General features: G+C 38.6%; 1 protein-coding gene across 3 annotated transcripts in view; it reads left to right on the top strand.

Moving 5' to 3' along the window:
* Positions 1-17,861, top strand: part of NTNG1 (netrin G1) — a 339,124-nt gene that overhangs the window by 180,559 nt on the left and 140,704 nt on the right. For all 3 annotated transcript variants that reach the window (XM_047871014.1, XM_047871016.1, XM_047871015.1), the window contains exon 3: positions 4,244-4,884. In XM_047871014.1, coding sequence (XP_047726970.1) covers positions 4,244-4,884 — 641 coding nt within the window. The remainder of the gene's footprint in view (positions 1-4,243; positions 4,885-17,861) is intronic.

Raw genomic sequence — 17,861 nt, 5'->3', positions numbered from 1 at the left:
CTAACTTCAATTCTCCCAGAGGTAACATATTAACATTTTTTAAATGAAATTAAGCATCACAATCTTCATCTTCTAATTGTTACAAAAACATTTAGCAGCAATATCTGTTTAATTATTTAGGCATCTCTTAATGGTGTAAATATTATCAGCACTGTCATAAATATTTTCTGCTTTGTCCATAGACAATCAGTTAAGGATCTGTTACTTGTAGGACTTAAATTAAGATCTATTTAAAGCTGCCTGCTGGCCACAAAATAATTACTTACACTTGCTAATGCCTGAATCTGTTAGATTTAGCAACAAGAAGTGTTCTTTGCTTTCACAAGTAGGGGAAAGTTATTTTTCTTATATAAATTTCATTGTTAATTGTATTAGGGAGGATTAGGGTGGGGTTGAAGTCGTTCAAAATTTAATTAATCTAATCCTTTTAACAGCAATTGTTTTCATATTGATAATTCTCTGTAACAACAGTATTACCAATCACACCCTTGTGAAATATTTACACGAAATATTTTAGCATATAATCTCTCCTCTAGCTTTCTCTTTCTAGAATAGTAAGGTTTTCAGCTTCTTTGCCTCTCTCTCTCTCTCTCTTTTTTTTTTCTCTCTCACCACAAGTGCAAGCTTTTTCTGAGGGGAGCAAAATGAAATCTTTGTTTTTCCCTAGTAATTTTCTTTCAGTATCATTGTCTCTCAGTAAGTTATGTTAATGGTCATCAAATCATGAATCTCCTAAAAGAGCATGAGGTCTATGAAATAAGAATGGTTCAATTAATTTTTTTTGGGGGGGGGTGAGCCATTTGGTGTAGAATCTCCTTAGAAATGATTTGTTTACTCATCCATTTCAATAAATTGCTATGCTGCTGAAATTATCTCTAAGAGTAGAGTCAGATGAAGGACAAAACTGTCATTCTGGTCAAACTCTGATCATCTCCAGTGTAAATTGGGAATTGCTCTTAATCTGTTCAAATGTCACATTATCCAGGAGAGACTTTCTCTGACCTCCCAGTATAAAATTACAATCAGTATTCCTCCTCCAACACCATTTTCCCCTTTAACTGGTTTATTAGTAGTTATCACCATGTAACATTGTAGAACATTATATATTTGTTTAGTACATCTCCCCCAACTAAAATGGAAGCCATGCTAAAAGCTGGGACTTGGATTTGTTCGCTACTGCCTCTTGAAAGCCAAGACAAGTGCCTTAAATATAGTAGCATAGTAGGCAATCAATAAATAATTATTGCATGCATGAAACTTTTTTTCTCATTTTTCAGGTGCCTACAGCACCAGATCAGTGCAATGCAATAAAATTGTCTCCTTGTCCTGGCATGCATTTTGATGGCTGACAATTTGATGTAAATATAAGTATTTATCCTGAGCTGGCTGTCCTGCTGAGCCCCTGTGGAAGGGTATCCTTATGGAACAAAAGCAGAGACTAAGTGCTTTGTATGGCCATGTCTTCACTAAAGGACTAAAACTTTGAGTTTTGCAGTGCTCTCTGGCATCCACACGTTTACAATTTTAAGAGTAATACAAAGCAGGGAATCTCAAAGGATGTTCTCCAGAACACTACTTCTGTGGCATATAAATAGAGGTTACTAAAGCAAAAAGGGGCTCCATGGTCAAATTAAGTTTCTGAAACTAGGTCTTACATGAAGCTGAGGAAGATTCTTAACATCTGAGATGTATGATAATGCTCATTAGGGCTTTCTAAGGCAGGAAGATCTTAAGCTGTTTCCCAAACCTATTTTGATTTTAGGCCCTTGCTTTCTAACCAGCCAACTGTGTTTCTAAGACTGGGTTGCATCATAGGTAACTCCATTGACTTGGGAATTAAGCAGGTCAGGGCAGGGGCAGAAGGAACTCGTCTTGGCTCTGTCCCTTACTCACTTTGATATGTGACATTGGGCAAGTTGCATAACACTTCTCTATGCCTCGGTTTTCTCTTCCATATAGCAGGGGTGGAAAGGACTACCCAGGATAATGGATGTAAAGTGACCCATAAGTGCTAAATAAATGGTGGTTATTGTCAACGCCTTTTATTGAATGTAGGAATGAATGCTTTTTAGATAGATACCTTCAAGTATATTTCCTAAGACGAGTTTGCTAGTATCAACCCATACCCAGAATCAGTCTACTGTACTCCTTCTTTGTCTCGGCACCCTATGCCCATCTGAGAAGATCTGCACATCAATGCTGAAGTCGAAGAAATGCTATCTTTCAACATGACTTAATACAAATGCCTGATAACTCACTTTGGTGTATCCTGCAGAGTTGATTTCCTGTGTTTTGATACCCTTGACCTCAGATGAAGATGCTTTTGTCAGGAGGAAGGTGGTAGCATCCAAGTTAATGATTGTGCAGATGGCTACATGCTGGTAGATTTTGAAGTGACCATATTTTTTCAGTAAATTTCAAACGAAGGTGTGATTTGTGTAAACCTGACCCCTTCCAGTAAAATGTGCATTTACATATATTTAGAACTTATAAATCTTGACAGATTCCACAATATTTATAGCCCTCCATAAAAAGCCTTTGCCAGTTTGCAGAGCTTTGCATTTGGCTCTCTGGTATGCTTAAGAGAGTTTAAATAATAATAAGTTTGGTGATTTATTCCACCTGGAACAGAAACGTATTTTCCCCCCTTGGCTCCTCTTGAAGGGGTTACTATAAATAGTGCCACAGACGCTGGGATCAGGAATAGGGAATTGAAATTCGAGAGAGAAGTACAGAAACATTTCCATTATCACTGATGCCTCGGATGTATTTTTAAAACAGTTCTGTTCGTCAGATAATGTACCTTCTCTCCTTTCTCTTGCCCATCTCAATTATACTTGAGTCCCCCAAACCTGTTGCCAGCTTTAGGATTCAGTTGCACTAATGGGAAAGACAGAGTGAGAGTATTAGCTGACTGGGTAGGAGAAATCGCCTCTGGGGAGGCCAAGGCAATTCTCCAGTGTCCATCTCACATTTCATGGGAGTCAGCTGGTAACTGAGCACCAAGGTCCATCGTGTAAATTCATTATTTGAGACCTGGCTCATGCATCCTGCAGATACGATGAAAAGTTCTCAGTTCATGAAAAAGAAAAAAAAATCTAATTGTAATTACAAGAGAAAGCCTAAGGACAATGTCAAAGGGTCGATTCTTTCACCCATCCATGCTTATAATTACCCAATAGAGGATTAGAGAGAAATGCCTGGATAGTTGGCTCCAAATGATACCATTTATTTTCTTAAATGCAAAATAAACAAAAATCGGGGAGCCAGCTGTTTGCCAAAGAATCATCTGATGAAAGCTAGAAAGCAGCTATTAAGTGTAGCATAAGTGGTGCTGTAACTTGTTGTGATACAAGATTTATTTCCAGCTTCTTGTCTGAGTGGACTGTGAAGGAACTAGCTTCTGTGAGAGGGAAATTATACTAATGGCCAACATTCATGGACAGACAGCTGACTATGGGCCGGCACAGAGTAACACGTCAAGTAGCCATGGCTTATACTCCTAATTAAGTACTGGGGTGTCCTGTCCTGATAACTTGGAGCACACCCTTGCCCCAAGTCTTTTCTGTGCAATCCCCTTGCCTCTAGCTAATAGGATGGCAGATGTTTGGACCAAGCCCCAGAGCCTGTAGAATACCACATTTTAATGATTTGTGGTGAACAAAGTAAATGCTTTAAGAGAAGACTTTATGAAGCAGAGACCTAGTTAAGGATGATGGATTTGAGGCGAAGCAAAAAGAAACTGGATGTTGTAGGGGGGTATTGTTTCCCAAACAGGACACGGGTATCTACGGTTCGTTGCTAATTCTAAAGGTTTGCTTGGAAAATGACTTTTTAAAGAACTATGCTCTTGAGGAACGTCCTTGAGGCATGGAGGAATTTCCTTGCTTTTCTATAGCATCTTTCTAAGAGGACACAGAGGTATTGAGCTGTTAGACAGTTGCTCAGTGTCTTTGTGCTTCTGGGACTGCATTATGGGTCTAACACATATGGGATAAATAAACTGTTTTCATTTCTTAAAGCCCATGGAAGGAAACAAGACAAGAAAATTACCATATTGCTTCATTTTTTTTTAAAGCTATTAAAAAGGAGAATCCAGTTAGGGCAAATAAAAATGATTACTGTAGACAGGGTTCCCCCCCCCCTTTCTTTCTTTCCTAGCTTTTTACTCAGCAACAGCAATATGGCAAGACTTGTGTCAAACCAGTGTTTTGATGCACCCTCTTTTGTTCTTCTTCCATAGGGCAACCCCTACATGTGCAATAATGAGTGTGATGCAAGTACCCCCGAGTTGGCGCATCCCCCTGAGCTGATGTTTGATTTTGAAGGAAGACATCCATCCACATTTTGGCAGTCTGCTACTTGGAAGGAATATCCCAAGCCTCTCCAGGTTAACATCACTCTGTCTTGGAGCAAAACCATTGAGCTCACAGACAACATAGTTATTACCTTCGAATCGGGGCGTCCAGACCAAATGATCCTGGAGAAATCTCTCGATTATGGACGAACATGGCAGCCCTATCAGTATTATGCCACAGACTGCTTAGACGCTTTTCACATGGACCCTAAATCCGTGAAGGATTTATCACAGCATACGGTCTTAGAAATCATTTGCACTGAAGAGTACTCTACGGGGTATATGACAAATAGCAAAATAATCCACTTTGAAATCAAAGACAGGTTTGCGTTTTTTGCTGGACCATGGCTACGCAATATGGCTTCTCTCTACGGACAGCTGGATACAACCAAGAAACTCAGAGATTTCTTTACAGTCACAGACCTGAGGATACGGCTTTTGCGACCAGCGGTTGGGGAAATATTTGTAGATGAGCTACACTTGGCACGCTACTTTTATGCGATCTCAGACATAAAGGTTCACGGAAGGTAAGAAAACATCTGTGTGACTTGAGTGAGAACGGTTGTTCAAAGAAAATGCCAGTGTGTTGGCCCCACAGCTGGAGAGTGACATTTGTCACTTTCTACTACACCATTTTCTCAGGAACGCCAGTCTGGAGGTAGGTTTGGGGAAATTTGAGACCCTTCTTACTCAGCAGTCATTTGCAATCCCAGACTCCCTGTCACTGAGCCTGAACCTGGCAGGATTTCTTAGAATTTAAACAAAAGAAAAAAGAATAGCATCTTATTTGAGACCAAGGAATTCCCTAGACCAGGGGGTGGTTAAAGACAATGAAACCAGGGGAAACAAAGCCAGCTGCTCTATAAAAGATACTGAAAGATAAGAAATTTGTCTTTCCATTGTTTTCAAGTGCAAGAGAGGGTTTCAGCATGGTACAACTCTGTTTTTGTTTTCTTGTATGGCCCCCCAAAAAGTTTCAGAAATGTGAGTTATATTCCTTTAATATATTAAATCAGAGCCAAATGCAAATAGGAATGTCACACATTTATTAAAAAGGAGTAGCTCTACTTTTCAGGCTTTTGGTCGTTACTGTCTTAAAAAGATAGGCTGCCATTTAAATATGGACCTGAGGCAGGCTTGCTTCATTTTATGGGTCAATTACAGATGGACCAGAGTTTAAACACCTGAATGGTCATAGTTGAGCATATATTTGGTTCTGAGAATACATCAGAGACACACATGAGCAAGTTTCTGAGAATTTTGAGGATGTGTTAATGAAAACTTCAAGTAATAAGAACCAGGGCTACTAAAGTAGAGCTGTTCAACCAGATTTCTAAGTGTGGTAGGTTATCCAAATAACCAACTGATGGGAGTTGAAGCATGAGGTAATTAGCTGGGAAAACTAAAGATGAGTGAAATACACAGCAAAATGGAAAAAAACAGCAAAGCAAAGCAATAATCATTCTAACAATGCCAAGATAGCTTTAAGTCAGAATATATGAACTTAAGAATATAAATGGTACATAAATCATGTAGATTTAATTAACAATTATGAAATTCAAACAAATAAGGCAGGCTCCATTAGGTTTACTGGCTTTCAGCATCCCTTAAGGCAACCCTGTCCTCACAAACTGGAGAAGAACTGAGACTCCCTGGTCTTTCCAAGAGTTGACTCGACCTATCTTTAGATAGTGTTGTTGTACTTGTGCACGAGAAGAAAGAAGAGGTCACTGATGTTAAGGTAAAGACCATAGCAGGCACACAGAATGGAGTGGTGGACATGACCTCGGTATAGTAGTAGAGGTTTCACAATCTTAACTGTGGGAAGTAGCAGGAACTAGTGGCCACCTACTCTCAATTTTATTCCAGCTTCATGTTCCTCCTGGAAGAGTCTAGAATCTTTAGCAATGACGTCTCTTTAAAAACTTTAACTTTAAGAGACTCTTAAATATGGAGAACAAACAGAGGGTTACTAGAGGGGTTGTGGGGGGGGGATGGGCTAAATGGGTAAGGGGCATTAAGGAATCTGCTCCTGAAATCATTGTTGCACTATATGCTAACTAACTTGGATGTAAGTTAAAAAAAATAAATAAGTAAATAAATAGAAAATAAAAACTTTTAACTAAGGCCGGGGGCACCTGGGTGGCTCGTCGGTTGAGCATCCGACTTCAGCTCAGGTCATGATCTCAAAGTTGTGGGTTTGAGCCCCACATTGGGCTCACTGTTGTCAGCCTGTCAGCACGGGGCCCGCTTCAGATCCTCTGTCTCGCTCTCTCTGTCCCTCTCCCCCTTTACACTCTCCCACCTCCCCCCAAATAAATATTTAAAAATTAATTAATTAATTAATTAATTAATACAAATAAAAACTTTTAAGTAGGGTCTTGGTGACATATGATGAAGATATCTTTATAACAAAGTAGTATTTCTGAGAGAAATATGTATCGGTACATTATTGAGCTTATGGGTTCTAGGGTGCAGAGGAATGTTTATGTATTAGCAGGGCACCACAAGTGGGCAATCTGGAACTGTTGCCTTAAATACGAATTTGCTATTTATAATAAAAGGTAGCTATTATACTCATAAATATCTTAGCAAAAGATAATCAGTTTCCAGTTCTTATTTTGGGGGACTATAATATATAAAAATAATTGATGTTGGTATTATTAACAATAGCATTCCACAACAAAGTAACAAGTATTCTGTTCATCTACAAGAATGAGTGCTACAGAATTAATAAACTGAGATTTGAATTTGAATCCTAGTGTGATCGGCACTGTTAGATAGTATCATCTAATTCAGTTTTCTTGCAGTTTGAGAAATTTTAATCCAAGCCAAAATCCTTAGAGTCCAACTTCTGCAAACACTGTCATCTTCCACTTGTAAAGAAGGCAATCTTGTGCAGCTTTTGGTTGAGATATAACCATTGTTGGGACTTACTTCTGTTACTGCACATTCATTCTTGTTTCCTCTGATTTAAAAAGAGAGTATAAATACACTTTAAAGTGACAGGCATTTTTTTTTACATTTATTTATTTATTTTTGAGAGACAGAGAGAGACAGAGCACAAGAGGGGGATGGGCAGAGAGAGAAGGAAACACAGAATCCGAAGCAGGTTCCAGGCTCCGAGCTGTCAGCACAGAGCCCAACGCGGGGCTTGAACTCACAAGCTGTGAGATCATGACCTGAGCCGAAGTCAGATGCTCGACCGACTGAGCCACCCAGGCGCCCTATAAAGTGACAGGCATTTCTTATGCATTCTCTGAGGTCAGACATACTATCTCTTAAAAGTGGCATGTTTGAAATGTAGACTCCCACCAGATTTACCACTTTTCTTTTATCCCTGGTCCTACTAGAATTCTCCAACTGCATTTTGGTGACTGGGAAATTGGCAGGAACCATCCTCCCTTCTCTGGGACTCCCCTCTTCTGCCTTTTCCTGTTCACCAGTCAAGTGTAAGCTAGTGAGGAAGCAGCTGGGCAAGAGAGAAAGGTCCAATAGAGGTGAGCTCCTTCCATCAGGTCCTTCTCTGTCACCTCTAAACTCTGTCCAAATTCCTCAGGGCAAAACTGATGCTGGCGTGTACTGTGCTAGGCACCAGATGGCTGGGGTATTTTTAGTCAAAGGGGAGGGACTAAGGAAGCAAGCCCTGATGGCTCAGGCGTGTCTCCAGCTTTTAAGTTATATAAGGGAAATGGAGGCACTAAAGAGAGCTGTTGAGCTGCCTCTGGTACACAGGCCTTTCAGCACAGAAGCTGATACATACATTTTACACTTGAAAACTTCGGTAGGGTTAACTTTTTCTTATAGAGCAAATCATCTACAAAACGATTAATTGATGATGTCCAAAAGAAAGTTCTAAGGGTTCCTTTTCCAAGACCTCATCATTATAAACTTTCCAAAATATAAGAAGCCCTTTGTTGCCCTGAACCTGCTCTTGGCCATCCACGAAATGGCTGCAATATTTCATGTGTCATTTCATGTCCATATCTTATCATTATAATGATGTTTATTGACTTATCACTCTACTACCACCCATGTCATAGTGTGGGAATTGACATTATTATTTGGGGAAAGTGGGCAAATATCCATAGAAGAGTGGACAGACAATACAAGATTTTTCACCTGGAGGTATATGAAGCTATGAAACAAAAACAGGAGAGTCTTTGTTTGACTTGACTGTGAATTCCAATTCTCAATTCTTGTGCAACATGTGCACATGGCCTTGATGGATTTTTTTAATGTTTATTTATTTCTGAGACAGAGAGAGAGCACACAAGTGGGGGAAGAGCAGAAAGAGAGGGGGACAGAGGATCCTAAGTGGGCTCCGCATTGGCAGCCAAGAGCCCAGTATGGGGCTTGAACCCATGAACCATGGGATCATGACCTGAGCCAGAGTGAGACGCTTAACAGACTGAACCAGGCTCCCTGGCCTTTATGTTTTACACTAGTATTGTTTGCTGTAAAGGTGATGTTTTGATTGTTATTAGACTAATGTAGCATTTATGTTCCTTTTAGCATGTGATACATCTCATACCTGTTTTACTGGTGACAAAAACTATAATCCCATCATAAAAATTTTATTCTTCTTTGGCCACATACTTATTTTGCTTCCATTTACTCCCTCTCATTGTGTATTTATTAAGATAATGGAAGGAAAAGAGGAAACATGGCTGTTGGCGATCTCAGCGACTCTATAGTACTTACATTGTTCAATAAACCTCATAATCTTCATGGACTAATTCTGACTTATGGATGTCCTACTTCAGTAAATCAGGGTGATTTTCTCTAGTGAATAATAGACAAGTACAGTGTGCCAGTACCTTAATTAAAGAGTGGCTCTCTTAGTCTTGATCTCATTTTAATTTACAGGGTAATACTACAATAATATCACTAATGGAAGGTACATTAAAGGGCATCAAGTAGCATTAACTGTATTAAATTATGGTACTTGTGTTAATTAACTGCTGAAGCAAGATGGTTCTAATGGCCAAAAAGGTCATCTAATGCATAAATAAAATCTACCCAGATGAGGGGTGAGAGGAGAAATGAAGAGCAGATATTTGTTCTGAACATCTTTTTACACAGACAGGGAGTTCAAGTCACAGGCTGTTAAGTAGAGATAATGTCCAAAATGTTTTCTTAGTTGCACAATTGGAAGTTTTGATTTTTAAATGTTTCGTTTTCTTCCAAGCTTTCGTAACTAAATTAATTGAAAAGTTGAACATCACATTTGTCAGATGTGTAGATTTTATAGAATATAAACTCAGCATAATTTATTGTTTCTTTGAGATGAACAGTTTCAAGGAAGTAATGTGATTCATTGTAATAATTGTTAAATCTGAAAGACAAATGAACATTTGATAATGTGCTCATTTATCTGTAAGATTTGCTACCAGCAATGTATCAGGGTACTGGTTTCAGACTTAAGATAATAGAAAATCATATTCTTTTTTTTTTTAATTTTTGTAATGTTTTTATTCATTTTTGAGAGACAAAGAAAGAGTGTGAGTGGGGGAGGGGCAAAGAGAGAGGGAGATAGAAACTGAAGCAGGCTCCAGACTAAGCTGTCAGCACAGAGCCTGACATGGGGCTCAAACTCACAAACTGTGAGATCATGACCTGAGCCAAAGTTGGACACTTAAGTGACTGAGCCACTAGGTGCCCCTAGAAAATCATTTTTGACCTCAAAAACTTTAGGACAGAATTGTCAGAACTTTTCTCAGTGGCCTAGAAAACTCTAACCCACATCTCCATTACTCGCCTTGTTACACAATATTTCTAAAAATAATTATCAATGTATTTTTTCTCCCTGGTGCTTATTCATTCCTTACCCGTTGCAGCACCTACCCAAACACCTCACAAGTAGTTGGTTGTCTGTTACTATTTACAGAATTGATTTTGCCTTCTGTCCCCTTATTTTTTATCTCCAAGGAAGGAGCCAGGGGGTGCTAGCTCAGAAGTTCCAGGTGCTACCTTTTTGGGTGTTTCCTTCACTTCATTATTGTTCCAGCTCTTAACCACACCCTCCCTCCCTACACCCTCCCCACCTAATCCCAAGATCTGCAAAGGTAGAGGAACAGAACCACTCTAACTAGGTGTCTGGAGTGAGAAAGACACCCCCCTCCCCCCACTACACTCTCACCCTCAGGAGGAATCAGATCTATTGCAAATGCTTACTCTTTGAATGTCACTGCCTTGGTATTTGCTGTACTTAGTATGAAGTGAGGTTGGAATTCACTTTCTTAAAGGTAGGCATTCAAATCTTTAGTGCAGAAACATGTGATATTAGGTAAGCAAGAACACTAGGGAAGTTTAAAAGTATCAAAGCAGAAGGGAATCCCTTCGATTTTTCTCAAATAATTTGGAAAAATCATGTAATATGAAAGTGGTCTGCCAATTACCAAAGGTTTACCAGTTACCCTGCAAGTTCTCTGTCTTTTTCCTAGCCACAATTTGAATAAATGTACCACAATATTTACTTTTCACTTCTCCTGTGAGAGGCGTCCTGCAAGGCGCTTTTGAAGCATTGGACCTGGCATTCGTTCATTCTTCTCAATTAGTCCTAATTATTGAGGTTGGGCTGTACTACTACTTAACAGATTCTGCTTTTATAACACCCTCCTTCTTTCTGTCACCAAAAAATACTCCTTCTCCACCCTGGGAGAGATGCTGGGCTAGACAGTGAGTATAACAGAGATGTACTAGGCATAGTCAATGTTCTCAAGGAGCTGAAACCAGAGTGGGCACAGAGGTGTAAACAAAAAATGATGATGGCTTGGGTTAAGTGCTTTTACCATGTGAATGTGTAAAGTGCCCTGATGATAGGGAAGGGGATACTAATTTAATCTGGGAAGCCTAAGAAAAGTTTTGATGAGGATATGACATTTGCATGGTATCTTGAAATATGTGCTTCGGAATTTTAAGTAGCCAGGGAAGAATGTATATTCTAGGTCAAAAATTATGTTTAAGAACAATACAGCATGTTAAGAACCTCTGAATAGTTGGGAATTGGTGGGATGGACAAATCCTGGGAGATGCCCTTCCATCTTCTCTCTGTGGATCTTCTTTTTTTGGATCTCCAAGAACATTGAAGGAATCCTGTATCTTGGCCTCTGAGCCCTCCATGTCATAGGAAATCTAAAATTATATGGATTCTCTTTATTTTGTTTGCTTGTTTGTTTTTTGTTTTTTAATATGAAGTTTATTGTCAAATTGGTTTCCATACAACACCCAGTGCTCATCCCAACAGGTGCCCTCCTCAATACCCATCACCCACCCTCCCCTCCCTCCCACCCCCCATCAACCCTCAGTTTGTTCTCAGTTTTTAAGAGTCTCTTATGTTTTGGCTCCCTCCTTCCCTCTCTAACCATTTTTTCTTTTTTTTTTTTCTTCCCCTCCCCCATGGTCTTCTGTTAAGTTTCTCAGGATCCACATAAGAGTGAAACCATATGGTATCTGTCTTTCTCTGTATGACTTCTTTCACTTAGCATAACACTCTCCAGTTCCATCCACATTGCTACAAAAGGCCATATTTCATTCTTTCTCATTGCCATGTAGTATTCCATTGTGTATATAAACCACAATTTCTTTATCCATTCATCAGTTGATGGACATTTAGGCTCTTTCTGTAATTTGGCTATTGTTGAAAGTGCTGCTATAAACATTGGGGTACAAGTGCCCCTATGCATCAGGACTCCTGTATCCCTTGAGTAAATTCCTAGCAGTGCTATTGCTGGGTCATAGGGTAGATCTATTTTTAATTTTTTGAGGCACATCCACACTGTTTTCCAAAATGGCTGCACCAGTTTTCATTCCCACCAACAGTGCAAGAGGGTTCCCATTTCTCCACATCTTTGTTCATTTTAGCCACTCTGACTGGCGTGAGATGGTATCTGAGTGTGGTTTTGATCTGTATTTCCCTGAGGAGGAGCGACATTGAGCATCTTTTCATGTGCCTGTTAGCCATCTGGATGTCTTCTTTAGAGAAGTGTCTGTTCATGTTTTCTGCCCATTTCTTCACTGGATTATTTGGATTCTCACATATCAACTCAGCGCAGGTGAGGAACATTCTTTTTTTTTTTAATTTTTTTTTAATGTTTATTTTTGAGAGAGTACGAGTAGGGGAGGTGCAGAGAGAGAGGGAGACACAGAACCCAAAGCAGGCTCCAGGCTCTGAGCTGCAGCACAGAGCCCGATGCAGGCTCAAACTCACAGACTGCGAGATCATGACCTGAGCCGAAGTCAGACGTCCAACTGACTGAGCCACCCAGGCACCCCTGCAGGTGAGAAACATTCTAAGGCAATGGTTTTAGAGGATATTTCAGTGCAGCTGTGGTTAGCAAGGAACTGTGGGAGAGACAAGAAGAGCTGTTACGTTGCTCAGTGGTGGAGAAGCTGTAACTCTAAGTCCTGATGCCCAAATGAGGAGTCCAGAAAAGCTCTCTAAGTTCCACAAAAACCATCATCACATGAGAGTTTGAGAGTTGCTTGCAAAGTCAATAGGACTTGATGGCCTCAATCAGAATTTGAGGAAGGAAGGGCTGAAGGAAAGACTTCAGTAGGAATCCAAGTAGAGAGTTTAGTCAAGGATTTAACAATACTGCTCTGGTGTTGCAGAAAGAGGTTTGAGTTAGAAATATAGGTTTGAGGGGCGCCTGGGTGGCGCAGTCGGTTAAGCGTCCGACTTCAGCCAGGTCACGATCTCGCGGTCCGCGAGTTCGAGCCCCGCGTCGGGCTCTGGGCTGATGGCTCGGAGCCTGGAGCCTGTTTCCGATTCTGTGTCTCCCTCTCTCTCTGCCCCTCCCCCGTTCATGCTCTGTCTCTCTCTGTCGCAAAAATAAATAAACGTTGAAAAAAAAAATTAAAAAAAAAAAAAAAAGAAATATAGGTTTGAAAATTATGCCTTACATGTGATGGGTGAAGTTTAAGGAATGGATGACAAGGATATGATATGATATGATATGATATGATATGATATGATATGATATAGTATTTTCCCTTGTAGTTATAAATGACTGTGGTCACTTACAGAACATTTACAGAACTCTGTGGAATACTGTCATTTAAGAGGTAATTTCTGAAGGAAATTTTGAAATAATCTGAGAACTAGGAGGAAATCATAAAAAGGGGGAATGAATTAAGTAATTCTAATAGCCCCCATGAATATTTTAAGTAACAAACCTTTACGTTTGTGTGGCACTCAGTTACAAGGTTCTTGGCAGGTTCTTTCTTTCTTTTAATCCTCATAAGGAATTTGTGAGGCAGGGTACCTGGGCAGATCAGTTGGTTAAGCGCGTTTAACTTTGGCTCAGGTCATGATCTCTCAGCTCAGATCGTGACTTCATGTCTTAGGTCGTGATCTCACAGCTCATAAGTTCAAGCCTTGCATCAGGCTCTCTGCTGTCAGCACAGAATATGCTTCGGATCCTCTGTTCCCTTCTCTGTCTTCCCCTCCCCAGCTCATTCTCTCTCACTCTCTGTGTCTCTCAAAATAAATAAATAAACTTAAAAAAAAAAAAAAACTTAAGGCAGGTATTGTTTAACCCTATTTTACAGATGAGAAAACTGAGGATCAGAGAAGTTCCATGACTTTGTTTTTTTAAACATCCCATACGTAATAATAAAGTGACAAAGTCATGTTGCTAATTACAAACCTCATGCTCTCTGCATTGTGCTAATATAGTCACACTAGCCTGTAGTGAGCTCAATCCATACAGGAGACCCAGAATATTCCTAAAGGAGCCATCTTTAAATGGCAACAATTTAAATTATGGCTCTGCCCTTCTTGGAATGTTCTGGGAGTCACCCTCTCCATGACTCTCAGCTGAAATATGGTGTATTTCACTGTATCAGATCACTGTGTTTATCTGAATCCTAACTTCTTAACTAATTTTATATGTTTGATTGGGCTTATTTGACATATTGTGTTAGCTCTAGGTGCTTCACTGCTAAAATAAAATTCTCATGGTAGTGTCTCATTTTCTAAGGGGAGAAAAAAATAAAGAAATGCACTGAATTTTCTAAATGTTAATTCTTTCCCCATATTTTCCCATAAATTTTAATACCCACAACCACTTCTGCTTAAGGTGCATCCTCAAACATGAAAACAAACCACAAATATTAATGGATAAGCTTAGAAATTAGCAACTACACCAGCTTATTTTAAGAGTTTACCTTTCAATTGAGAATGATCTGCTTTTCCTTTTAACTTCCATGTATTAGACTACATTAGCTCTTCTGTAACTATAGTGAATAAGTGTACTACCTCTTTCATATGATAACATTTCATAAATTTGCAGTCAATGATCCTATCCTTAAGTCTTTTATTCAAGTTAAATACATAAATAACATTTTACCATCCAAATTTTAAAAATTTGATTTCCTCTTCTTTTAAAGGGAGAAAGAAGTTCAGTAAATAAGAGCACTCAAATGAAAAGCTTAGTAACCATAATTGAAAATAAAAAACAACACAAAGCATTAACTCCAGTGGAAATGCTTAGAATCAAGATTTATGGTATGAACCCATTTTAAGTGGACAACTGAGTGCCATTCTGATTTGGAGCATATTTCTTAAATCCTTGAGGATTTCTTGAATTACAAGGAGAATATATGCTTAAGCAGCTCATTTTCCTCTGAGGTTTGCACCATTATAAAGAGAGAATGTTTCTAATAATTCCTCCAATTAAATTATGAACTTCATTAGTGTGCAGAAAAACAACCCAGTTTAAGAGCTTGTCTCCTTATCCTTAATTCCCCAGTGCCGTAGATTTTTTTAAACTAGTGGGTCATTAAAGGAAAGTTGTCTCCTTTTTAAGAAACAAAAGGATAGTTAGGCAAAATACCACATAATTAAAAAGTAAAATAATTTCCTCCCTCACTTAGTTTAGCATTTGTAGAAAAAGCTATATTCTGGCTGCATCTGCGTGCCCGAACAATGGAAGACAGGGATGCACTCGGCTCTTATGTCCAACTTCTGGGGCTATGCTTTTCATTTTAGTTCCAAGGTAGGCATCTTGGGAAGGTCTTGGACTTTTTGTCCCTAGGATCACAGGTATTTCCTGACAAATTAGGAGGTCATGGCCACTGGTTGATATTTAGTGCAAGAGTTTGTGTGGAGATATGTAATCAATGGTTCAGTAGAGACACTATTTCCATTCATTCTCCAGATACAAGAATAAATGTATTAATGTCATGGATTTTTTTCATAGTAATGGGTTTTATCATAGTGATTTGATTATGTAAAATATGTTGATTTCATTGCAATATAGGTCTATATTTCAATTAAGTGACTTTTAGAATTAAATATTTTAGTTTAACCAGAACTGACTACACCACATATAAATCATTGCTATTTCTGGCTCCTTTTTATAGGTAAGAAAACTATCTAAATAAGGTCACTGAATCAGTGGCAAGGGGAAAAGGAAGAAATTTAAATACTTATGTTTAGGGAAATGAATTTTCTCCTGAAATTCAACTTGAAAATCATTGAGTGAATGGATAGACTAGGTTTTAAGTCTGTGATGTAGGAGCTTCACAAATCCCATTGGTTCACAGATCCCAATCCAGAAAATTGTTCAATTAGGATAGCTATTGTGTCAACTCTTGCTAACTTTGTGACTGGTACTAAGACAACTGATATTGTATTAGGAATGTACTGAGATGACAGAGGACAAAACATTAGGATCTCAAATCATTTTTGTCTTTCTTTAGAAGGAAACATTCGCTAGGAGTCAAGAGAAATAGTTGTAGCTCTATTATGCTAATAACTGTGTGAGCTCAGGGCAAGCCCCAGCAACTGTGAGCAAAGTCTCCTCATCTACAAAGTAAGAATGTTACACTACATTAGTTTCTGAGAATTACTCTTCAAATAAAGCCCATAATGGTCAAATATATTTTGGAAATGTTTGCAGTATTTCCTTCTAGGAGAATCACAATATGTATTAGCAGATTATCCTATAATAAGGAAAACATTTCCATTTTACTTACCCAGAGCCTCCCAAACTTCGCCAAAAAGCCTCTATTAATACCCCATATAACTAGCATCAGTACAAATCATGTGGGTAGCAAAATTTCTTCACTTAAGTCTCTAATATTATTGGACTTTTCCTATGATATAAGGAAATAAATGAAAACATCATGTGTGTGTGTGTGTGTGTCTGTGTGTGTGTTTGAACTATTTGCAGTGCTGAGAACAGATTGATATTTCCCAGCAAAGTCTAATTTTAGCTATCATCTTTCCTATATTGTTGCTACCTTGAGTGAAAAAATGAGACTATCTTAAGGAAAGTATGGCCTTGATAGGGAGTGCCTTTCTTTTTTTAACTGTTGCTCTTATTTTTTGAACCTAGGGGAGTACTGTGTATCGTTCTTTAAGATAGGAAATTAAGTACAGTATTGGAATAGATAGGGATATTTGTTTTGTTTTTAAGTTTGAGAAATTATGATGGAAGAGTCAGCAAAGATGTAAAAAATGAAATGCCAAGTGGTACAATCTGGTATGTTTCAGAGATAAATAGAGATGTTGGAAGATTTCTATTTCTCTCAAATGTAAACTTCTCAAACTCTAATTACAGCAATAAACTAAAATCATGTATTTAAAGGAAAATAAGATTAACTCATATTTAATATATTCTTTTTTATTTTTTTCATTTGCTTTGGAAGATATTCTTGAAACCACGGGCTGATTTTAGTTAAATGCATATTGCCTTTCTTTAGCACCCTTAGGAGTGCTAATGAATAACAAATGAGAGCCCAGTAAAAATAAAAATAGTGTACAGCTAAGGGATATCACCTTGTCTGGGAATTGTGTTGCTGCCCTGTCTGCTTTTACTCATTTGGTCTTAGCAGAATATCAGGGAAGTGAAGCTATTATAACATACTGGTGATATCCATGTGTAATTATAGGTTTTCCAGTGCTGCTGGGAACAGAGAACAGATAGGCGGAGGGTGGGCCAAGAGATGATGGGAGGAGAAGTCAACAATTTGTCAAATTGGGAGTAGATAGCATTATGAACTCCTGAACTGGAATTATATAGGCAGTGTGTATGCCAAATAGTCAGAATCATAGCACTATGAAATAATTTCTTTTAGAACTGAAAGAAACCATGAGATAATATAATCTAACTCCCTCATTTTCAAATGTGAAACAGAATGGTTAAGTCAATTAGCCAAGGATGATACTGTTGCATAACCAGGAATTAGAGCCAGATGGAACTTGTTGTATTTTATCCACTGACCTGTTTCCAGTAACTAGAACTGGGCCTGGCACGTAGTAGGGATTCAATAAATACTTATTGACAGAGTGAATGAATGTCTGTAGAATACCCTTTTGAACATCATGTAAAACAACAATTCTAAGCATCTATACCCTTTCACTTGACATCCTACACTTGATTTTAGCCAAAAGGCCAAGAAGCGATCGCTTGACATCCTTTGACCACATTTGTGTATTCCTTAATAAGACCATAAGGGAACTGGAGCCAAGCCCAAATTTTTGGTAATGCCA

This window comes from Prionailurus viverrinus, chromosome C1, assembly GCF_022837055.1.
Source record: "Prionailurus viverrinus isolate Anna chromosome C1, UM_Priviv_1.0, whole genome shotgun sequence".
Taxonomy (NCBI): domain Eukaryota; kingdom Metazoa; phylum Chordata; class Mammalia; order Carnivora; family Felidae; genus Prionailurus; species Prionailurus viverrinus.
The sequence above is the reverse complement of the archived record's forward strand: the minus strand, read 5'-3'. Positions and strand labels throughout refer to the sequence as shown.